The sequence below is a fragment of the Gekko japonicus genome, unplaced genomic scaffold (assembly GCF_001447785.1).
Source record: "Gekko japonicus isolate JY-2015 unplaced genomic scaffold, Gekko_japonicus_V1.1 scaffold471, whole genome shotgun sequence".
In the NCBI taxonomy this organism is placed as follows: domain Eukaryota; kingdom Metazoa; phylum Chordata; class Lepidosauria; order Squamata; family Gekkonidae; genus Gekko; species Gekko japonicus.
Window position 1 is genome coordinate 453,872 of NW_015161418.1, and position 25,322 is coordinate 479,193.

At 43.2% G+C, this 25,322-nt stretch overlaps 1 protein-coding gene across 1 annotated transcript in view; it reads left to right on the forward strand.

Annotated features, from left to right (window-relative positions):
- Positions 1-33: 33 nt before the first annotated feature.
- The window catches only part of CACNA2D1 (calcium channel, voltage-dependent, alpha 2/delta subunit 1), a gene marked incomplete at its 3' end in the record, with an annotated part of 640,713 nt that continues 615,424 nt past the window's right edge, over positions 34-25,322 (forward strand). Inside the window, exon 1 of the mRNA XM_015428057.1 lies at positions 34-410. Coding sequence (XP_015283543.1) covers positions 316-410 — 95 coding nt within the window. The remainder of the gene's footprint in view (positions 411-25,322) is intronic.

The following is a 25,322-nucleotide window of genomic DNA, read 5'->3' on the forward strand; positions in this document are numbered from 1 at the left end:
CCCAGCGGAGCTCCCTTAAAAAAGTAGCCCTGATGGCGGTGGAGTAGACGAAGCGGGAGCAGCGGGCGGAGTAGCCGCACCCCCGCGATCTTGCTCGCTCCTCGCCGCCAGGCCCCCTCCCGCGTTGCCGCCGCCTGTGGCTTCACCCGGCAGAGAGGCTGCTCCGCTGCGCCCCTTTCCTGCGGGGTAGGCCTGCCTGCCGGCAGAGCTTGGCGTGGCTCTCCCGCCCCAACTTGGTTGCGCCGTGCCTCGGTGGTGGCTCGTTTCCTCCGGTGCTCGCGGGCCAAGCGAGGGCATCGATCTTCGAGCGGGAAGATGGCTGCTGGCTGGCTGCTCTTCTTGAGCCTGACACTTTTCCAGTCCCTGGTGACCAACCTGTCCGCCGAAGGACCCTTCCCGTCGCCCAACACGTAGGTCCCACCTGGGAGTCCGGCGCCGGGCTGCGGCCGGGCGGGCCGGAGGAGATCTCCGCGGGGGAGGGAGGAGGAGGAGCAGGGCTGGAGGAGGCGGACGAGCGGCGGGCGGCTCCGGGAAAGCTGGCCGCCGCCGCAGCAAGCGGGAGGCATCATCTCCGTCGTCAAAAATAATAGGGGGTGGATTGGATTGTTCGCTTGTATTTGATTTTTACCAAAGAGCCTCTGGCTGCCTTCCTGTTGCAACCCGATCCCGCGATTGGGAAGCTGAAGCGATTCTTGCTGGCAGCAGCATCTCGAAATAGACCCTCCCTGGCAGCCTCGGCCCTACTAGGAGGAAAGTTTTCAGTGACATCCTCCGGGAGTGACTTGAAAGGCTATTTTTTGACAAACTGCATTTTTATTTTTTAAAGGATTTTTTTTTAGGGGAGGGGGGAAAACTTGTGTGTCTCCTAAAAAAGATTCTTGACACAGGCTCCCCCAGAGTCGCAGCTGTAAATGTTGGATGGCAGAATTTCTCTGCTCATTGCAACCTGGATGCTGTCCAGTATACAGCATGCATGTTTTGACAGTTCCCAGGGCTTGTTTTATGTGCGTGTGTGGTTTTGTGTGCATCCACGCATGTGCAAAAAAAAAATCAGCTTTTTTAAAAAAAAAACTGAGGTAAAAAATAGCAGAATGTTACATTTGAGTCTTAAGGAAAACAGCAAAAGAATCACTGTGTGGTTAGGTGATGCACATTTTAAAGCACTGGAGAATGTCGCTTGCTGTCTCCTTCTGCATCAAAAAACTGGTGAGCATTTGGAAAGCAGCAGACAGTTATTAGCATGAAGCTTGCCCAAAGCAGGACAAGGTTCACCTCGTGGAAGGAAGGCAGAAAAGAGAAAAATAAATAGCTTACTGTTTTTAGGCTTGGCCAGGAGCTGTGAGAGGCAGTTAAAGCAACACATTCGATGAATAATCTTGGTTTGCTTTAGAGTGCCGTGTTCTGTAAAACTATGCGCCACTCTCAGGAAGCATCTTCATGTGAATGAGTCACTGTCACACATTTTATGCAGAAAAAGAAGAGACGTGCTATTCACCTGTGTCTCTGGGAGAGAGTGTACAATCTCCTGCCTCGGTTCAGTTGGTGTGGCTAGAAGAATTCATTAGTACTTTGCCAAATTAACTGCCTGGCTATTATAATTGGCACCAGTTCCCTGGGTTTCCCTAGGTGTTGTCAAATGGTTGGAGGGAGAAAGTTGAGGGAGCTATGCAAAGGAGCTTGTTAAAGAAGCCTCACTTGAGCTGGTGGGTGTCATGTTCCCATTTTCTTGAGACTGGAATAAGGATTTGATGTTTCTGTGCTTCTACCTTCTATTTATTTTATTTTTTTGAGGCAAAAGCGATAACCTTCCCCTTAAATCAAATGCTCACTTCTGTTAAATTCTGCCAAGGGTATGGGTGGCTTCTGTGTTTTATTTGCCAGTGGATCCATGCGTCCTGTCGTTGGCTATGGATCGCCTAAAACTTTTTCTGGTCATCTGCTGCAAAGAAAAATGGAACAGAATAGAGAGGTGTCAAAGCTGGGCTAAAGATCATTATGCCTTTACGAGCATCTGTCCTAACAAAGGGAGTCAGGATTGAGGTGACTAGATGGGGAACTAGGAAGGTGTGCTTGTGCATTCACAAGCCAAGATGCAGGGTGCACAGTGCCCTACACAACCAAACTGAAATATTCTAGTGGATGTGCTTTTCTTTAGCACGGTATTTGTAAGAATATTGCTTTGTTCAGAAGAGGGAGGAATGAGTTGGAAGGGAAGCCAGTAGGATGGTTGGAAGATAGCTTTTAAAACGAAAGAGAAACATACACACAAAAGTAACAAGTGCGGCTAGATGGTTCTGTTAATAACTAGGTTGATTTTTTTGTGTGTGTGTTCATGTACAAAGTAGGAACAAAGATAAATCTGAGATATTTTTAAAATAAAGAAGGCAAAGGTAGTAGCCAGGAGAGAGAGGTTAATATCAAGCCCGAATTGAAGGCAAGCAAAATGCATATAGCTGGTTCCAAATTATATTTTCTGTCTTTTTTAAAAAATGAACACCTCCGACTTTTAATAATTGTCATTGGCAAAGCCAGTTCAGATTGGAAAATGTATTTGATTAGCCAGGCATCAGAAATGTTCTGTGAAGTATTTAAGGGGAAAAATCCTTTGGAATATCGACTAGCATTGACATATTTTATGATAACAGCTGCTAAGCATTGGCTATCCCCCCAGCTGCTTGCCTTATATATTTACACTTGGCAAATGTTATTTTTCAGACAATTGCTTCATGATTAGAAGGGCTTTCCAAGATACAGTTTTTAAAAATGAAAAAAAATAAATAGTTGGTTTAAATTGTTGAGATGTATCTGTTTCTAGGCTAATTTTTCAGGCAGTATAGTTTTCAGTCCATGGCTTGCATTTTACCTGTTCATAGCACATCTGTGTTTCCGTTTACATGATCTGTGGATTTATCTGATAGCTATAGTGGCATGCAAACCAAAGTTTGAGATGCTGTTTAGTTAACTTTGTTTGGTAAAATGTTTTAGTAGTTATACTTAGAAGAGTGTGGAACAGAAAACAACCCACAGCTTGTATAACATATATACAAGACTTTAAATCGGAAGCACGGGTCTAGGCTAGCAATTCCATAATTTTTTTTAACTGTGAATCAACAGCAGTTCATTATTCATTACAAACATTTAATGCTGTTTTTCATGACTTATATATTAAGAATTTGATATAAAAATGTGCACAAGGGAATTCCTAGTCTTGTTGAATGTGTGCAGGTATCTTCAGAATAAAGGAAGCTAAAACAGCCTGTGCTCACATTTATAAGAAACATACAATGAAAAGCAATTTGGTCTGGGAAGCTCTTCATTTGCAAGAATTTAACACTCTATTTGCTGCACTAGGACTTCCCAGATGTATTGAAACAGAAGTTTTGAAGGGAGCCTCTGATATGGAATTTTATCTAAATAAAGAACATGCTTTACCCTGTAATGAATTAGATTTTTGCAATTTTCAGCATTAAAATTCAAGTAGTTGAAGTGAACACACCGATAATTCTGCAGTATAAGCATATTTACTGAGAAGTAAACTTAGTGGTATTTAATAGGAGGTCCAAGTGTGGATGTCAGGTACAACCACCAGATGCTTTTGTTGTGAAATCTTTTTATCAAAGCCTTTTTTTTCCTTTTAAAGACACTAAAATAGTCTTTAACAGATTAGTCAGTTGTTCAACAAGCACTTAATGACTCTCTCACTTGGTTTGTCAGGGCGTAATAGTTTTCTGTAACAGATAACCAGGGAGGAGGATTCCTTCTTCTAATGGGAGTGAAGCTGAGCCCAGAGAAGGAATGCTGGGGCTGTGTAGTGTTTTTTCTCCCGTCAGTCTATTTTGAGTGCTACTTGCAGCATGCAAGGCAGGAAGCATCAAACCACAGATGGTTACAATGTGATCATTAATGTAGGGGTGTGTGTGGATAGAATTGGGTACATAAAATAGATCATTGATCATTATAAAATGTGTTGGCTAGCTAATCTGACTGTAACCTGTTTCTTTGTATATAGGTATAGGGGGGAAACGTAAGTGTGTTCACTGTGTGCTATTCCAGGGGACTGATAATCTCCCCTCCCCTTATGCTCTTTAGACATGGATAGTTTCTTCTTGTACCATTGTGACTACTGAATTTAACATTGCGAGGCAGGTATTTTATTGTTGTTGATGTGGTTTTTGGATGGAAATGCAGAAGTAGTGGTGACAAGGTATTTTCTAGCAGTGAAGCATTTAAAATACAGTCCTAAGCAAAGTTACGCCTTTTAAAGTCAATAGGCTTAGAAGGGTGTAGCTTTGTTAAGGTTTGCCCTGTTAGATTCTTGCCTTGTCCAAGCAATTATCTACCCAGAAATTTCCCAGTCCTCACTGAAATAAAACTAGGCTGTTAAGGAATCTTGACACCTTTGATTTTATATTGCTCTTTCCAGAAATGCTTAGCTTGTATCCTACCAAACTCTTCCACTGAAGGTCTTATCTGCGATGAATGCTAACATTTAGACATGCTCCTCTTCTTTCAAAATGACTGTGCTTATTTGCCGGTATTGCAAGACTTGCTTTTGGATATGCAGGCTATAAATGGTCCCAATACTTCGCATTCAAAGGATTTTATTTGGTCAGCCTTTAGCAAGAAATAAGCTTGTTTAAAGCCAAGCTCAAAGTATTAACTGAGCATCCTAAATACTATACAATACTACTAAATACTACTATGAACTATTGGGGCCAGTAAACTATTTTAGGTTGAATGGGTCTGGTAACAGGTAACAATTTAAAAGGTTGTACCGCACTCCTTCCTGCCAACCTAGCAGTTCGAAAGCAAGAAATTGCAAGTAGATAAATAGGTACCACTTCGGTGGGAAGGTAACAGCGTTCTGTGCGCCTTGGTGTTTAGTCATGCCGGCCACATGACCACGGAAACGTCTTCGGACAGCGCTGGCTCTTCGGCTTTGAAACGGAGAGGAGCACCACAACCCTAGAGTCGGATTCTACTGGCTTTCGAGCAAGGGAACCTTTACCTTTTTACCACACTCCTAAATGTGTCTTACACTACTGCTGCTACATGAGACCATCATGGCTTGGCATTGGCCCACTTATTTTTCCTGGCAGTAGTGACTGGAATTAATTGCATTGCACTGCACACTTTAAATATTTTAATTACTTTAAATTTTAAACTGGTTTTATTGTATTATTTATTGTATTAATTTAGATCATTTGTAGTTATTGCTATGAACCGCCCTGAGCCCATTCATGGGAAGGGCGGGATATAAATTGAAATAATAAATAAATAAACTGTGGCCCTATTTAAAACCAGTGGCCATGCCATCCTATGCACAGTGTTTACATAGGAAGCAATATTTTAATTTTCTGTAACTGGAGCCGGGTGAGATCTCCAGATTGCTTGCATAAATGGTGGTTTCCAGCTCTTATTTGCTTGCAAGTAAGTATTTCTTCACGTTAGATTCTGAAATCTTTGAATCTCTTTGAACATAAGGTGTCAGTGCATGGATTTAGATTAAAGCGCACCTTTTAAATGTGAAGGACTGATAGGGCTGCAGGCTGCTGCTGGTACAAGCCATGAGGGTGTAGCCCCCACATGCAGAGAAGGGCACTGTGGGAACCTCAGCCATTTGAGTTGTGCAGTGGTGGAGGGCTTTCTTTCTTTTATTCCTTGTGTTAAAGGGGAGGCAGGCAGAAAAACAATTGTGAGAGTTTTGTGCCCACACTGCACTATTAGAAATTAAGGAACAAGCAGGGCTTTAAAAATTTTTGCTCCTGAATCTCGCAATGGGAAGTTTAGTAATCACCTGTTGCTTTCAAGGGCTTGCTCCCCTGAACACTACAAAGCATTTACCTAAGTCAACTGTGACTCTCTGGTTGATTTGTTTATATAACTTCTTTTTCTAGGAGCTACAGGATACAGTAAAATGGAGGTGGAAATAAAACATATTGTGATATTCTAGTGGGATTTTAACTCTGCACATCTTGGCTATCTGGATGAATTTATTGCTGGATTTATTGCTGTATATGTAAAAGATTCTAATCAGCCTGTCAATTGTCCAGTTGAATCAAAAGCCCCCTTTAGTCCTGAGAGGCTGCCCTGATGGTTTGTGTAGTAATTCCTCAGATATCATGCCAGGATGTAAAGGCGACTACTATGAGAAGAGAAATGCTGGCAGCAGATTGCCGCAAGCGGGGCTTTATTCTCTGGATGGCTTCAGTTGAGATGTCATTGTGAACATCTTCTGCCATGTGAGTCCTTTAAAATAATTTGGAAGGTTTCTTCGTTTGTTGCCTGTATATAATATAACAATATGTATTGGCAGGAAGGGCAGGGCAGAGGGGGCACAAACGCTCTCTGTTCCTACATGCATGCCTCGCCTTACCTGGAGACCATAAACCTCTACAGGGCTACTTGCAGTTGGGAGAGATCATAAAAGAACAACCAAAAGGTAGAAGGCTCAAAGCCATTGAGGCCTCGGGGCCACCTCCTGCTGGTTGGAGCAGTCTTGCAGTTGTGCTGCGGCTGATCCTTTATCACATATATGAAGAGGCCTTATATTGATTCAGACCATTGGTCCCTCAAGGTCAGTATTGCTTACTCAGACTGGACACAGCTCTCCAGGCAGACGTCTTTCACATCACATCACATCGCCTGGTCCTTTTTCCCAGAGATGCCAGGAGTTGAACTTGAGACCTTCTGCATACAAAGCAGAGGTTCTACTACTGTATTCTTTTGGAAAGGGTAAAGGATTGCCACTCGGGGTAGTAAGTTGCTTCCCTAGAGTGTAGGGCTTTTGGCATTCTGGGACCATCCACTGCTGGGATACAGACTAAAAACACAACTTTCACCATTGTTTCACTTCAGTTATACCCCGATGTCTCCCTAATGGGGAACTGAAGCAGCTTTCATCATTCTCTCCTCCATTTTATCTTCACAACAGTTGTGTGAGATGGGTTAGGCTGAGAGTGTGTGACTGGCCCACAGTCATCTAGCAAGCTTCCATGACAGAATGTGGGTTTGAACTTGGCTGTCCTAGATCCTAGTACTGCTCTAGCCACTATACAAGACTCTCATCACAACTTGACTGGCTACCCACACGTTACTAACATTTTAAAAATTGTTCAGGTATAATAGACAGATTCATGGATGATAGTTCTATCAGTGGCTACTAGCCATGGTGACTGAGGCACTAAACTTCTGAATCCCAGAGCCAGGAGGCAACATTAGGGGAAGGCCTCTCTGCCTTGTTGTTGGCCCTCCAGAGGAACTGGTTGGCCACTGTGTGAGACAGGATGCTGGACTAGATGAACCACTGGTCTGATCCAGCGGGGCTCATCCTTTTTGGATGAACTTCAGGGTAGTTCTTCTAGAAGGTATTTCCGTTAACAATGAGATCTACTTTCATAGAAAGCTATGAATTTCCTTTACTAAGAAAACCCTGCAGAATTTACAGTTCTGTTTGCCCTCCGCATTAGGAAAGGACTTGATAAACATGGGGGGTCACTCAGTTCATTCTGTCTTTGTATGTGCTGCCATCAAGAATCTGTTAGCCAAGGTGGGGCTGCAGCTCAGTTGGGAAGCATCTGCTTCACGCACAGAAAGTCCCATATTCTGTCCAGTTTAAAAAACCCACGGAAAACATATACACACCAGTGGGGAACGGGAGCCTTCCTCCAAACAAGTGTTTCTTCCTCCAGTGGAAGACTAGTTAAGTTGGAAGAGGGCTCCTTAGGCTGGAGGAAGGCTTGAAACTTTGTTCAGTGGAGTGGTAGGATAGGGTCTTTAAGCCCTCTTAAGCAGGCTCTCTGTGGGGAGGAGGCATAGAAATCGTCCAATGAATCAGGCATACTGCCATGGTAGAACAGTTTTTTGTTAGGATTGAGTTACCGTAGTATGAAGTAGGAACCGAATTAGAAAACAGGCCTGTTCCCATGTGTATGTGTCTAAGGCAAGTATCTTCTGACTGCACATGATGGCTAATGGATATGAAAACTGTGTTCTTATGGGCAGCATTAGACACTCATTTTATGCTCAGTCAGTGTTAGAATCTCTATTTGTAAAATGCCATTGATTAGTTGCAGAAGTTGTTGCTTTTGTGAGATTCTCCTTGCGATGTTCAGTCAAAGTCCAGAGGGCAACCTAAAATGCATTAGGCAGTTGGAGCTGGGCTGGTGAGCATTTAGTTGGCCATACCTGTACTAACCAAACTCTCGAATGCTTATAGCCTCGAAATCTTGTTGTTCTTTAAGGTGCTAATAAACTCAAATCTTACTCTAACCAAACTCAGGCTGCCGCCACACACGCTAAGTAATCCACTTTCAATCCACTTTCAGTGCACTTTCAAAGTGGATTTTGCCAGTTCACACAGTAAAACTCCACTTTGAAAGTGCACTGAAAGTGGATTGAAAGTGGATTACTTAGCGTGTGTGGCAGCAGCCTAAGTAATGTTTTTATCCTGATCAGGGCTTTTTTTGTAGAAAAATACATAGCATAATAGGCCACACCCAACAGCAGGCACTCATTAGCATATTAGGCCACACCCAGACAGCACAGCTCATTAGCATACTAGGCCACACCCCTTGCCTTCCCCTGGCTTGCACAGGCACCCCGTGGCTGCAGGGTGCCTGGGCAAAGCCCCCCCTTGAAGGGAGGGGAAGGCAGTTTAAACTGCCTTCCCTTGGCTTGCCTGGGCACCCCACGGTTGCAGGGAGCCCGGGCAAGCTGGCCCTTGGACAGGCCGGGGAAGGCACGGGGAGGCATTTAAATGCCTCCCCAAGCCTTCCAGGCCCCCCCTGGCCCGCCCGCCTCGGAGTTGCCGGGTGGCGGTCACTCTCCAGGCCTTCCCTCTGTAGCCACGCACGCAGAGGTCTTGGCTGTAGTGGGCGTGGCCAACTCTGAAGCCAGCCGGAACTCCGTTCCTGTGTGTTTTTGCCCAAAAATAGTCCTGATCTTGATAGTGTAAGCTGCTTTGCCAAGAAAGGCAGGGTATAGATGAAGTAAATTAAGTAGGTATCTACTACCCTGGTCTGAGATGATGGAATTCCTGCCTCTCCCATGTGTTCTCTGCACTTCTTTAGACAGAATATTCTCATAGTCTTTCAGAATCATTACAGATCAGCAAAGCATGGTTCTAACATTTTATTTTGCCATTAGGGTTGCCAGGTCTTACCTGTCTGCCAGTGGGAGGGGGGCTCCTGGCTTGGTCCTGGGGTCTTCTGCTGTATGCGCTTTGCATACGTGCCACAATGACATCACCCAGAAGGGACATCATTGTGCTGAGCACATTGTGCAGGAGACGCTGTAGCATTTGGCTAAAAACTCTATTATCACCATAGAGTTTTTAACCAAATGCTAGAGCGTCCCCTGCATGATGTGCCTGGTGTGATGACATCACTGGGTGATGTCATCACACTGGGCATGTTGGATGTGGTGGGACTCTTCCAGGATGAGGCTCTGGTGGATTGGGGCCCCCAAAATCAGGGGAAACCCTGCCCCCATGGGGAGTGTGGCAACCCTATTTGCCATCCTTAGACAAGGATTCTGTTTCTTGACAATTATCCTTGGACTGTATTATTGCATCCTCTGAGGGTGGAAGGAATAAGTAGGAACTAGATTTCTTGCTTCTTGCATAATTTCCTCTCCTTTATTTACAAAGAAGATCCTAATGAGTTTATGGAAGACATTGACATTACATGGCATCAACAAATTAGCAAGCTTTTGCAGCTAATTGCAGTAATTCAGTAGTTTATTTTTCAGGCTACATGTGAAATATACTTGGAAGCAGTCCTTCTAAATATTGTTAGAATACCTTTTTTTCTGAATATGGCTCCACTCTACTGTTTTGTTTTTGTAGTTAACATCTTTCAAATGAATATTGGCTGTGCTAAATTACATCTTATTCCAAATATTGATTTGGCCTTCGTCCTAACAAAGACTTACTGTAGGCCAAATCTGTTTTAGGAATGAAGTATTAAATTTGCTCCTGCAAGTGTGGTCCTAACGAAACCTGCATGTGCACTTATTTTTGTTTCCCCTGATGAAAACTGAGGCATGTTTTCCTAACTTTGTATCTTCACCAGTTTTGCTGGGGATAATTCAGACCTCGTGAAGAATTTCTAGCCTAGAGATTGAAGCTAGTGAATATCACTTGCCCCTTTTCTACGGCTATTTTATTTGCATGTCGCTTGTATGAAAAGCCAAATGAAAGTGTTTGCCAAATGGGCTTAATGTTATCTGAGCATGTGTCTGTGGTTATCAATACTGAGAGGCTGGAATGCAAGGTGGGACCAGCTTTACATAGAGGAGGACTTTTTCTACAAAAGAGTGCCCTGCAGTTGCCATTTCTATATCAGAAAACAGGACCTCACTCAGAGGTGATTTCCACTGCTGTCACTTTACTGTGCCCCAGCAACAAACTGGTTTACATGAGCACCCAGTTCATATTTATTACACTAAGACAGTGGATTTTTTTTTGGGGGGGTGGAGGGGGAATCTGAATGGATGAAAAGCAAACTCTACTCCAGTGTTTCCCATAGCAACATTGCCCCACAGTCCAACTTCAGATAGCATTTGCAGCCGTTTCTGCTGGGAGCTTGTGTTCTTTGTTCAGTAAACTGCATTGAGTACAATTTATGAGGGGCCATGGCTCAGGTGGTAGAGCGTCTGCTTTGCATCCAGGTCCCTGGCTCAATCTCTGAAAATCACCAATAAGAATCAAATTGTAGGTGATGTGAAAGACCTCAGCTTGAGACCCGTAAGAACTGCTGCCAGTCTGAGTAGACAAGAGTGACTGTGATTCAGTGGGCTGATTGACTATGAGACAGCGTTGTGAGTTCATGTTCAATTCCCCTGTGTTTATTTTGAGAGTGGAAACAGGTAGTGGATGTGCATGCTCTTCAAGGACCTTTTGTGGCATTGGGGTCTCTGGTGTTGGTTCCTCTATGGACGTAGCTGTCGGGTGGTGGTTTAGAGACAGATGTATGCTGGGGCATACAAAGGATGAAGGGAGCATGTGCTGTCTGATGCTTTTTTCCTATTCTTTGTTAAAAACCATTTTTACCCTGCCTTTCCTTGTGGTTCAAGGTGGGTTACAATACCCTGTTTCCCCGAAAATAAGACCTACCCAAAAAATAAGCCCTAGCAGGATTTCTATGCATTTGTGGTATAAGCCCTAGTGTGTCTTCTTGAGAAAAAATAAATATAAGACAGCGTCTTATTTTCGGGGAAACACAGTAATAGTTTAAAACCTTTTCAGTTAACCCCCCCCCCCAATAAAACAACAAACCCCAAATATCTCCCTGACTTGGATTAGAGATGGGGTGTTTTGGTTGAGTTTGCATGGGGGTTGCACTAAAATTGGCAGCAGAAGTTTATTGTCTTGGGTTTTGGGTGAGGGAGGGGTGAGGAAAGCTGCTGTCTTGGCTAGTTTCTGAGGAGCAACCCTGCCCTTGTGCTGCTGGCAGTCAGTGGTAAGCAATATGGTCAGTGAAAATGGACCTTCTGTACCCTTACTACAGCTAAAAGACTCTTATTACAACACTAGAAAGATAAAAGCCCATCTCCAGTAAATCAATGGATTGAGGACCTTGGAACGCTTGTCAATATTTGGACACGTGGCATATAGACAACAATTCTTTATGGACTTCTTGTTAGATGTTTGGAACCATTTATAAAAACTTACGTGTAGATCTGCCACCACTGTATGTCTTCTCTCCCCCTCCATTACGTATTTTTTCCTTGTTCCTTTTTTCTGTTTTTTTGTACAGAAATAAAATACAAGAAAGAAATAAAAAAGTTGATGATGCAGTGAGGCTGCACGAGCATTGTTTGTTTGCTTGTGCCTGTACTTCCAAATAGTACCTGTGAATCTTTCCTTTTATTCCTCTGCCTCAGGAGATGGCGTAGCCCTGATCTTCCCTGAGCAGGGGTGGGTGGGGAGGTGAGCAGGGGAATCTGATTCATCTGCCTCATACACAGCAGCAGCTTTTTATAGCACAAATGGAATGGTGGTGTCATACCGGCTTCTCCCCTGGAGAATGACTGGAGGCAGGGGGGGGGGGGGGGGGTAGTGTTAATCCTCACAATCCCTCTCTGTAGTGGTTGTAGGCAGACTGCTGAAGGAAGCCTCATAGCTTTTTGACCTGCACACGTGTCAGCAAAAATGGACATCGTGTACCTTGAAAAAGAGCTAACACTGAAGCCATTAAAAAGTGCATGGCAGTTCATGCCCTCTCAGTCACCATTCTGGAAACCAATCACCACAGATGCAGTGTGGCCCGCCAGGTGCTTGGCAACGGTCTTCTGTTTGCCATTCCAGGCAGAGGGTTTTTGAGGTCTTATGGCATATTACAGGGCTAGTGTTTACTTTTTGTGGGTTGTAATTTTCCCCGTTGCCTCTTACTTCTCCATATATGGTTGCCACGTTTTTGTTTTGTGATCAGTAAAAGGCAACGGCTCTCTGAGATAAAAGAAGGCCTCTGAGGTAATAAGGAATAGTAACACAAAATCTATTAACTATACGATGGCATTGGACTGAGATGAGGAAATGTGTAGCTGTATCACAGCAAAACGGCTGGCATGAATTCCTACAAGTCCTTGCTGCCTTTCTGTGTTTTAAGCTTGGCTCATAGCTGGGGATGTGCATGAACTGGGAAAATGTGGTTTATTTCGGTTTGTGGTGTGCCTGGTTCATGAACCACAAGCCATCACGAACTTTTAGCTGCCAAATGTACTGGTTCAGTTCATTAGGTTCATGATGTGGTAAAACACCGCCCCAGTGTGCTAGGGACACCAAACTCACAGGGGATCTCCAGCTGACTCTCCTCTACCTGACCTCCAGGTTTGGGGAGGGTTGAATATATGGGGTCCAAGTTACAACCTCCCAAAGAAGGTGCCCCCAAGAAAGTGCTTTCTGGGGAAATAACAGGTAGTCATTTTGACAGGCACAGGTTGAGGAGTGTATAGAATGGATCCTGTGCAAGCTATAGACACTAAAGTCACAGGGGACCTTCTCCAATGCTCCTCTACATGCCCTCCAAGTTCCGCCCCCCTGTTGCTTTGAAGTTTGGTGAACATTTAGATTGAGTGGAGACAGCCTGTCTGGAAATGTGTCCATGTACCATCCCCCACAAACAGCTTGAAAGTTCTTGTGGGTTTACCTGCCACAAACTTCACTTTGTGAACCAGGAACTGGCCAAAATTAATCATGTACTTTAGTTCGTGAGCTGGTTCATGCCCCTCCCTACTCATGGGTGGTGGTGGTAGTAGTAAAGAAATCTCAAGTGTTCAAGGGACAACTGCTGTGATTGCATGAGTTAGGTAAGTAAATGTGAGTGTTCTTGGATTTTAGCGTACGTGATGTGCTTCTTCTGCATCTTGAAAAGGGACCTCGTGCATTTCTCTTCCAGAAACGATGGTGTAAACTCCTCTTTTTCCCCAAAGGAGGAATCTTGTTAGCTCTTGTGAGAGATGAGTGTGACCATTCTGAACAGTTTTCCAGACCTTACAAACAGTAGCATAGTTCTTGCTGCTCCCTGGAGCTAGGAATATTTCACCCCATCTCTTTCCCGTGTGCCCTGCTCATCTTACTCTTCGGGTATCCTTCAAGGGAGTCATCCTCCAACAGAGGGTGGCACCGCATTCTGTGGTATACTTCCTCAGGAGTAAGAAAGGTTAGTGTGTTAGTCACAGGAGGATGTAGGTTAGTGTATAGGTTAGTGTGTTAGTCACAGGAGGATGCTCTGTCATGGCGTTTTATGAAGCAGGAAGCTGCTTATATAGGAAAGGGAAAAGTAGGCCTATCTTAGGATCTTTTAATAGCTTCTTAATACCTAGACTAATTGCCTTGAAGATGACTGGGGGGATTGGTATTTGAGGGCTAATTATAATCTCTGCGTGATGGTCCTAAAAAGGCAGCCCTTGAAAGGATCCCTTCAATTCTGTTTTGGTGGTGGCTTTTTTATTTTTAAATAAAAGGCGCTCTGATTGTTGGTTAATTGTGGTTTTCCCTTCTGTATGGAAGTGAGATGTGTGTGACCCTGTCTGCGCCCTGTGTAAGAAGCAAATAGTAGTTAAGTTGAGTTAGAAGTGACTTGGGAGACCGCTATCAGAGCCCTAGTCTACCAAACACAACTTAAAAAAAATAATCAAGTGTTAACGATATAACAAGGATCTTGTAACCCTTTGACTCTCCAAATCCACCTCGTTTCTAACCTATTACTAGAGAGCCAGACATAGAGCTTTCTCGGTAACCTGGGGCCACTTACGCACATTTTCGCCTAACCTACCTGACAGAGATGCTTGTTTCTTAGATTTTTTTAGCTGACATGTATTCAAAGGAGCTTGCAGTGACATATACTGTTAAAATCACATAATAGGTTAAAAGCAACATAAAAACAAATAACAAATATAAAATATTAACATTAAAATATTAAATTATTAAAGTATGTAGCTATCACCATACTATCACTATTAAAACAGCCCAAACATATGGTTACCCTCCAAAGGCCAACCTAAACAATTCAGCCTCGCATGTCCTGTGGAAATGAAAGAATGGCAGGGCACAGGTGTCACCTAGAGTGCATTCCACAGGCTGGACGCCACAACTGAGAAGGCCCTCCCGCTGGTGATAGTTAATTGAGCCATCCTGGGGCCAGGCACTTGGCAAGAGGCCGCTAGACAATGGCCAAAGGGAGTGTGGGTGTTGTAATAAGAGAGGCAGTCCTGTAGGTGCGAGTAGTGATGTAAAATTTTTGGAAATTTTGAAGCTTGGAAAAAAACCGTTTTTTCCCAGGTTTTTCTGGAAAAAAACAGACATTTTCGGAAAAATTGGAAAAAATGCTACATTAGCAGTTTTTTCTTCTCCAGACTGAAAGTCATTCTGTTACTTTAGGAACATAAAATATGACTATGGACACTTTTACTTGGCATGAAATTATCACAACTAGATCTGCGCGTCCCCCCCACCCATAGCTAGCAATCCAAAACAGTCCAGTGGCACCTTTAAGACCAAGTTTTATTCAGGTACAAGCTCTCCCTCCTCTGTGAGGGCAGATCTGCACGCCCCCCCCCCCAATAGCTAGCAATCCAAAAGAGTCCAGTGGAGCCTGAGTGGTGGGTGTTGCCTTCTGACACATTTCTGGTGATATCAGGGGGTGTGGCATATGCAAATGAGTTATGCTAATAAGCTCCTGCACCTCTTTTTCTACGAAATGACCCCTGGCTCCCAGCATGGAGATAACAATATTGGCTGACTTTACAGGGGATTTGGAGCAATTGGCAAGATAACCTCTATGAAATGCTTGAGAAAAAGTTTGACATCTTTATTTAATTCACTTGCATTAAACTACACAATAGAGGTCCTTCCCATCCCCCCCCCCCAGCTCTGCAAGGTATGCTAGGCTGAGAGAGAATCACCCACTGGTGAGCTTCGTGACAGAGTAGATTTGAAGGCAGGTCTCCATGGTCCTGTTTCAGCTAATTCATAGTAAAGACTGAGTTGATGGTCCTGACTACAACCTTTGTATCAGTCAGTTTAGATATAAACTGGAATCCAGAGAAATCTATCTGAAGCTTTCTTGTGCTCCGCCCTGTATTTCTTTATCAGATTTATAGCCCGCCCTTCCAGCCAAGGCCAGCTCAGGGCTGCTTACATAAAAGAATAAAACACGTCAATACCAATTTAAGCAATCCTAAAATCATCTAAAGACATTCCATATTATAAAGGTGCTGCGAACGTTAGATGATACTGGTGATAGTCATATTATTAAATGATGTATGTTTATGAATAAATTTGCTAGTGGGAAGGTTTAACATTGAACACGTGGGACAGATTAGAAATCTTGAACCCCCCCCCCCCGGCCTCTAAAATGTGACGCTTTAAAATGTTACTTTAACGTCAACCCCAGACCAAGTAACTTTTTTGTTTTCGTTAGTCCCACAGCAACAAGGACATCCCCCTGGATTACAGAGAGACTGTATAAAATAAAATATATTGCATTTATTGTGTTATATGACACCCAGGAGAGTAGTAATGCATCACAGAAGAACCCGTGTGTGATATCAGATGCTGCTGTTTGTCTTTTGTTTAAGTGAGGTGCTTGCTCTGACATGACTTTATTGTCTGTGGGCTGCTGGGTAGAGAAAGAAGCATGGCCCCCTTCTACAAGGCATATTATGTTCTGTGTGGCAGGGAATCTTTCTTCTACTTAAAAACAAAAGCATATACAGATAGCACTAAAAGTCAATATTAATATTTTTGCAGGAAGAGAATGCCTAGCACAAGAGGTTTGATTAAAAATACATATCTACAGTTACTTTTAGGACCATTGTTAGAAATCATTGGAAGATCCTTTTATTTCACACATGGGTGGCGGTCTTGAGTTCATACAGAAATCTAGCATTGCACTTCTATATTATGTACCAGATGTTCTAACCATAGATTAGCTAATTAGCCATTTTCTTTCTTAACATCTGTTTTAGATGGTCACTTAGGACAAAGAATTAAGCATGGGCATGTGGTGCTGTCAGCCCTGTGTGTGTTTAAAGCCATGCCCTTTTGTTTATTACTTAAAAGATTTATACCACCTCTCCTTCATTCCAAACAATCCACAAATTAAAAATCAGTCTGTACAATGGTGCAATAACATCTCAACAGAAACAGGCAATAAAACGTATATGAGGAAAACTGTAGCTAGATATCTTCTGGAAAAAACATCAAATCCAACAATCTAGACCTCAGAATTCCTTTTGGAGAGCAGTGTCTTGGAAAGGACAGCAGCATGTGGTCTTTTGGAACTTCTTCAGGCAGAGCACTTGGACCATAGTTGTAAAGGTTTTAATTGTAGTCTAGTATAAAGACTCCCTGGGTGACCTTGGGCCAGTTACACTACTCAGCCTAACCTGCCTCACAGAGCTGTTGTGAGGATAAAATGGGAAAGGCAGGATTAATCCACAGTAGATAGATGTATAATAGATCTTGCTGAGGAGGTCTAAATTTGCTGTGTAGAAGGTACAGCTGCTTTCCATGTGTGTGGTGTGTGTGTGTGTGAAGCAGCGGCACATGTCCTGAAACCCCCTCCTCTCTTTTTTCTCCAGTCCATTTTATATAAACAGTAGGGGATGGGGAAAATCACATCATAGTGACTTTTCCCCCTAAGACTGTTTGATGAGTTGGTTCTCAGACAGCCGTGATGGCTTCCTTTGGCTCACCTTTTCATTTTCCTATTCTTGTCACTTATGCCTTTATGGCCCTAGACCAATGTTCCCTCTAAGCTGTGGAGTCTTGTGAGCAGGGGTCATTTCGTAGAAAAAGAGGTGCAGGAGCTCATTAGCATAACTTATTTGCATATGCCACACACCCTGACATCACCGGAAGTGTGTCAGAAGGCAACACCCACCGCTCAGGCTCCACTGGACTGTTTTGGATTACTAGCTATTGGGGGGGGGGAGAATGTGCAGATCTGTCCTCGCAGAGGAGGGAGAGCTTGTACCTGAATAAAATTTGGTCTTAAAGGTGCCACTGGACTGTTTTGGACTGGGGGGCGGGGGGGGGGCTCTGCAACTTACCTGGCTGCTTCTTGCTCTGACTGAGGGCTGCTGGGAGCAGGGGGTGGGACTTGTTGCATGTGCCCGCCTCCTGGGCTCTTTACTGCCGGAGCTCCTCTCCTATTGCACTCCTGCAGGAAATGACCCCTGCTTGTGAGCAGAAATTCTACTTTGTGAGCTACTGGCATTAAAATTGTGAGTGAACGATCTGGCTACTGCATAAATTTGCTCTGGAGTCATCCTTCGTGAGCGAAGACAAAAATGTATGAGCCAGAGGCTAAAATACTGTGAGCTAGCTCACACTAACTCAGCTTAGAGGGAACACTGCCCTACAGTCATCCAAATACATCCAGGAGTCTTGGGATTCTGCCTCTCCTTCTTAAAATCGGGGTAGGTTCTCTGGCCACACTCCACAAATGAGAGTTCAGAGCGGCACAGTGAAGCAGATGCCAAGGCAGACCAGTGGCCCCATCTTACTGCCAGTGATCAAAAGGCAGAAGAAGGGATCAGAACCACCACCTGTGCTGTTGCCAGCTGGGTTGAAGCCAGGCTCCTGCCAGTAGCAGCAGGCCGTGGAGGTGATTGTGGTGACAGTATTGCCTTAAGGAAAGAGAAATACCAGTGATCTTGTTTTCTCTTGCAATATGGATGGTTGCCAGATTGGCCTGTTAATCCTTGGTAATTAACATAGACACACAAACCTCAGTCCGCGATACTGGCATCACCTGGGATAAGCTGGTTAATAAACTAATGATTGTTGCCTTGGCTGGAAGTATAGTACTTGTTCAGAAGGGAGCAATTACAAAGGGCTGCAAAACTCTCTGCCGGATCTAATTGGAAAGCCAGCCTGCTTATGTGCTTTATTTATAGAACTTGCTCTTGTTCCACCTCGTATAGCGGGCTGTAAAGAAGTGCCACTGAGCCAAAAGTCTGTGAAGGAGGAGGGAAGTGTGTGCCAGGCTCAGGAAGTCACAAGTGTTTTGCTGAGGCTGCCTTGCCAACATAGGAATTGAAGAGAAGGCATACAGTAGACTGGATAGATCATGGTAGGCAGCCATGTTGGTCTGAAGCAATAGAACAAAGTTAGAGTCCAGTGGCACCTTTAAGACCAACAAAGTTTTATTCAAGGTGTGAGCTTTTGTGTGCACGCACACTTTGTCAGACAATGAAATGGAATTATAGATCATAGTTGTATATATAGGGATGGCTTGTTAAATTAGCATGCAAAATAGTGAATATTTTTTTTTAGCAGATCAAAAGAATGACAAGCTCGGTTTCTGGTTATCATCTGTTTGGGGTTCAACATAGGTAATAAAAATGTCAGAACTGGAGATTGATGTGCCCTAAATTGTGAGAATCCAGTCCTTAGATCCCATCCATCTCCTTTCTAGCATGCAGGTGAACTTTACAGCATCTTAGCTGTGCAGAGTATTTTTCTTGTCCCCAGAACAGTGAATTACATTTAAATCTAGCATTCCAAATTATATTTCATATTCAATTATATTTTTATTTTTTAAGAGTAGTAATAACATTTTGCTTCACTAAAACATGGAGTTAACTGACAATCCTTTTCCTGGGGTGCAGTGTTATGTGAGAGATCAACAAAATATTGCATTGCATTAACAATCACTATTATAATATACTATTTTTAAAAACCATCAAAATATAGGGAATGTATAGCCCTTCTTGGTGAGAATACATATGTGAGTTAGCATATATAATGGGATAAGAAACCAATATCCCTGTTAAGTCCTGGTGGGGTGTTCTGAGTGTTGTAATAACTTGTAATTCAGCTATTTCCCTTTCCAAACTGTTCCTGTAGTTCCTTTGCAATAAAACTGCTACTTTGAGGTAGACTAGGTGGTCACTTTGCCCTCAGGGCATCCTCTTGCTCCTCTCGTCGGCAGGTATCTGGAGAAGAACTGGTTGAGTTTGGCAATCACTGGAGATGCGAGGAGATCCACCTCCGGGTGGCTGAATCTCATGGACAGAGCCTGGAATAGAGAAAGGCTGAGTGACCATTTGCCTGGGTCCAAGATTCTGTAACTGACCCAGTGTGCTTGAATACTGAGCAACCTTTGAACATATTTTGCAGTTAAGCAGGAGAGGTGATCCTCTGCTAACCTTGCTGCCTATTGCTTGAGAATGCTGGAGTGAGTGCTACCTTGCCAATTCACATGTGCCCTCACTGTTGTGTTGTCTGTCCCCATGCAAATTTTTGCCATAGAATTTTGTCTTTAAAATGCAAAAGGGATAGCCAGATGGCCCTGAGTTACAGAGCATTGATACTTCTGGAGGATTCCAGGTGCCCTTAACATGACTCAAGGATCAATGGGCTTCCCAGCCTGAGAGTCTGGCACTGCTGGTGATCTCCATATCTGTTGTCACTTGCATTGACTCACCCTTGTGTAGATGAGCGTCCACTAATAACCATTCTAGATCTTGCTGGAGGAGTAACTTCACCTCTACCAGTTTAGGTGCCATATGAAGACAGTGGCTTTTGTGAAGGTCAGTAATCCCACTATAACCAAGCCTTGCAGTTGCGCTAGAAACATCAGATCTACTGAGTGGGCTGAGCACACCTTTTGAACTTCAGCCATAATATTCCTTCCCTTGTTTGGGGAAGAAAAAGTTTGCTGTGAATTGAGCTATTATTGTTCCCATGTATAAAACCAACTGAGAGCGATTGAGGTGGCTCTTCTCAAAGTTTATGAGGAAACCGTGCTGTTCCAGACGCTATACGATCATGGCCATATCCTACAGAGTTTGTGATTTGTATGGTGACCAGGGTATAGCGATTAGAACATGTAAGAATGCTTCTGTGAGATCAGTTGGTGCCATAAAATCCCTTGGGTGAAGGGCTTTAGTTATAACTGTGAGAGGTTCCATCTAGAATTTTGTGTGTTTGAAGTGCTTTGCATTGGCTGGTTGAGAAATAGTCAAGAAAAGATTGGCAGGTCCTTGTCCAGTAGTCCAAGGCACCCCCAACCCTAAGGCTACATGATGTTTTTAAAACCCCTTTTATTAAAATATTCACAATGTAAATAAATACATCAAAGCAAAATATACAAATGGCTGTAAGTTGTTCAAACATTTGTCATTCCAATATGTTATAAACCTCATTTTCTGTAAGTGTATCTTGCCTGATATTTTATGCTGTTCTGCTATAATATGGCATCTTAATAAAATTTTTTAAAGATGTTTCCTGAACCAAACAGAAGAAGTTGGTAATCTGCAGTTTTCTACCTTGCAGTAGTTTAAACAAATCAACCGTTCATGTGGCTGCCTTAAACTGAATCCAGCAAGGTCAGTATTGTCTGCTCAGACTGGCAGTCTCAGGCTTTCACATCATCTGTGATCTGGAGATGCTGGAGATTGAACCTGGGGCCTTCTGCATGCCAAGTAGATAGTCTGCTACTCAGCAATAGCCCCTCTCCAATTCATAATGGTTTCCTGGCATAATATGCTCTGCATAACCAGGAAGCATGATTTTAAGATGTCATCATCATGGTGTATTCCCAGCAATGTTCCTTATTATACCCACTACCTACATCCACGTCTAAATTTTGAACACATCCTGAAGATATGAAGTAATCCTGTGTTTTCATCTTTACTGCACCAACATCACATAGACTGGAGTTTACACATTCTCTCTGTCCCACTGTTCATGTAGACATTAAGTACCAATGGTGTAGTGGTTACGAGCACAGACTCTAATCTGGGAGAACTGGGTTTGATTCCCCACTTCTCCACATGCAGTTGCTGGAGTGATGTTGGATCATTCACAAGTTATCTCAGAGCTGTTCTCTCAAGAGCAGTTCTCGAAAGAGATCTCTCAGCCCCAGCTACCTCACAGGGTGTCTGTTGTGGGGAGAGGAAGGGAAAGGAGATTGTAAAGTGTTCTGAGACTCCGAATGAAGGGCACGGTATAAATCCAATCTCTTCTTCTCTTCAATGATAAATTGAGAAAATTCTCCTACATAGAGAATTTAATCAAATGTTTTTATATCCACTGCCACTCTGAGATATGCATTTCAAAATCCTAGCCCTCATTCCACTTTAAGTCCTTGTTCTTTCCAGTTCAGCTTCTAAAGAAGTTTCTAGATATTACCAATCAATCCCTTCCTGATAGATGTAGTTATAGCTTCAATGTCAGATGTAGTTATAGCTTCAATGTCTTGACTCCTCATGTATTGCTATGTGTTTTCTTACAAAGTACAATATCCCCTTGTAATAAATTAACACATGGAATTCACTGCCACAGGAGGTGGTGGTGGCTACAAGCATGGATAGCTTCAAGAGGGAATTGGATAAACATATGGAACAGAGATCCATCAGGGGCTATTAGCCACAAGGTATAGATAGGAACTCTTGGTCTGGGGCAAGTGATGCTCTGTATTCTTGGTGCTTGGGGGGGGGGGCAACAGTGGGAGGCTTCTAGTGTCCTGGCCCCACTGGTGGATCTCCTGATGGCATCTGGTATTTTTGGCCACTATGTGACACAGAGTATTGGACTGGATGGGCCATTGGCCTGATCCAACATTGGCTTCTCTTATGTTCTTAAATCTTGCATTTACTTATAACTTACTACATTTGTACTTCATCTTGCCTCCAAGAATCTATGTTGCCCATTGCATATCCAAACTTGTAGCTGCATTTTTATGGATATCACACAGAGATCCTCTTCAGATGGGAATCATCTGCAACAACACTTGGCAATGGCTGCCAGTAATAGAGTATGGATATTTTTTTTACTATGGTAATGCCACATGATACAATGAAAGTTTGTACTGATTATGTTTGGGTGGTGGTTGGTGGTGAACGTACTGTGGAAAATTGGTGGGGGAGGAGTTGTGACTCAGCAAGTAGACCATCTGCTTGGCACGTGGAAGGTCTCACGTTCAATCCCCAGTTAAATGGTGTGGTAGTAGGCAATGTGAAACACCTCCACCTGAGACCCTAGACAGCTACTGCTAGTCTGAGTGAATAATATGGGCTTTGGGCAAATGGTTGGGGTCAGCTGCATGTATTGCACCTGGATCCTTGAGAACCATCATGTGCCGTAGCCCTGATCATATAGATCGGGGTGGCCAAACTTGCTTAATGTAAGAGCTACATAGAATAAATGTCAGATGTTTGAAGGCTGCAAGACATGCATAAATATTACACACATGTTTTTATTGGAAAATATGTAGATTTGCTTTTTATTAACATTAAATGAGACTGCCAAAAATAAAAACAACGGAGTAAAAACAGATATTGATAATATTTATTTGTCCAATGATATTTATTTGTCTAAGAGAGCGGAACAGAGAGAGAGGTAGAAAGAATGAAAGGGGGAGAGAGAGAGAGAAACAAAGAAAACAAATAGATGGGGAGAGGGAGGGAGAGATGGAAAGAAAGCAACTTTAACTTTAAATGCAGCCTCCAAGCCCACCCCCAAGCCAGCTGGCTTGGCTTGGAAAAGAGATTTAAAGTGACAAATGCCTTCTCCAAGCCGGCCGGTTGGGGTGGGGTGGGGGACTCTGAGAATGCATTTAAAATTAAAGTGGCTTTCTTTCTCTGCTCCCCCCATTTCAAGCCTACCCAGGGAGGGGAACACTGGCTGGGGAAGGGAAGACTGATCGGGGAGGCATGTCTCCCCTTTGCTTCCCCAGCCGCCCTTGGGAGCTGCACAATATGTGTGAAAGAGCCGCATGTGGCTCCCGAGCTGCAGTTTGGCCACCCCTGATAAAGATGGTAACAGCTTATATATTCGGTTTGACATAAAGCTAGCCACAGATTGAACTTGTTTGGAACTCTTTGAGGCCTGAATTTCTGAGTGCTGGGAAGTGATTGGGGCCTGGCATACAGTATTGGCAGCTGATGGGAGCTCTTTGGCTTTTTTCAGTGCTGGCTCTGATAGCTTGGTTGATCCAACGAACGCGGCACTAAGAATTTGTTCTGTTTGTTCACTGCTGCATATTTTTAGCAGCTTGCTGCAAGAATGGAGTACAAGACTGCCTGCTATGTTGCACACACACTCTTTTTTTCTCTGTCTGTCTCTGTCTGTTGACAGGTGTAAGGAGGATCCTAAATATAGAAGCTTGCCATCAGCTGGCTTCAGGAATCAGCAGACCAATTTAGCATATCATTTAGCCTGCTGACTCCCTTTCCACACAATGTCTACAAACATTGGGAACTGTTTTTCATGGCCTACCTTCACTGTATGTGTTGTACAAACCATACCAGAATGGAGAATGTCTGAAACAATAAGAGGGGGTGGTCAAGAATGTGCGAGTGGTCCTGCATGTCAGCAAAGAAGCTTTGCAAGAACCTGACATCAATTTGCCATTTGACTGGCATTGGCAAGCCCTGACTATTTTGCTCCACAGTAAACTTGTTGGGTGCTGTGTTTCCTTGGAAGTAAAACTGAATGTATTTCTTTAGAAATTGTGTAGAATAAGGTACCCTGTGGGAAGGCAGCTTCATCATTAGTTCCTCTCAAAACTAAATTGTTTCACCCTTCTGATGTGTTATGACAGCAGAGCTCTCAGTACAGTCCTAAGTAGAGATGTCCCATTCAAAATTTGTTGATGTCAATGAGTTTAGGATTGCACAATTAATATCCTTGTTGCATCCTTTCTAGAGACACTAACAATGCACCGGGAAAGAGTTGCCACTCTTAAGGATGGTTTAGGATGCAGAACATAACATTGAAGTCCATGAATTGCATATATTTTGAAAATAAAATAAATAAATAAAATCATTTAATATCTCATGAATACTCTGATTTTATACAGTAACTGCCTTATTTGTCAAAGGCCAATAACAGTACATTAAAAGATGGGGGAGATTGTTCTGAATCTGTGCACATCTGTAAGCAATACTAAGCTGGCAGGACTCTGAAGTTGAGCATTATATTGGTTTGTGTGATGGTTTTTAATGACCTGCATCATTATTTTGTTCTTGCAGTAGTGGTGAGATGCTGCAGGCTTCTTAGAGAATGACTAGGCTGCTTGTGCAAGTCTGTAAAGCTTAGAAGTTGGATACCTCTTGCCAGCAAACACTGAACCCATGGAAAGTATAATTTCCTTTCCTACATCCCTTAAATTGATCTCCCTGCATATGGTCATAATGTATTAAATTTAAATGAGGTGATTACACATAAGTGAATTATTTCTAGCATTCTTTTCTACAGGTGGCAGCAGTGTTAACAAGGACCACTGTTAGGGATGACAATCAAAGTCATGGATCAGCTGCCCTGCATGATAATTCAGACTGAGCTGCAAAGTCCTTTCTAACTTGGTATGGATAAGGGAATTCACAGTAAAGCAAATGCATCAAATCTGTTAAGATTGGTATGTTTAAGTTGCACCCTATTGATCACTGTTTGCCCTTAACAGTTAAAACTGGTTCAACTGAAGTGAAAGTACATCGATCCAATCAATAATAAAAGCATTAATAAACAGTAAACCAGTCTTGTGGAACTATTAATCATGTGGTGAGCCTGGGTTGGGATCAGTGGTCACCCGGGACAGTCGGTTGCCTTGGAGACTCTTCACATGACTGGTAGTGTTTGCTTGGTAAATTTGTTTCAACCGGTTGTCCTTCTGTGGACTGTCACCAAGCAGAAGCATTTTGGGGGATCTCAGCATTTACTCATCATGTTCCAATGTGGGAACTCTGGCCAAGTTCTCAGTGACATTTGGTTCTCATTGTTACATAGTTACACACTAATATAAACTGGACATTTACATAGGAAGAGCTGTAACCAGGGGTCATTTCGTAGAAAAAGAGCTAGG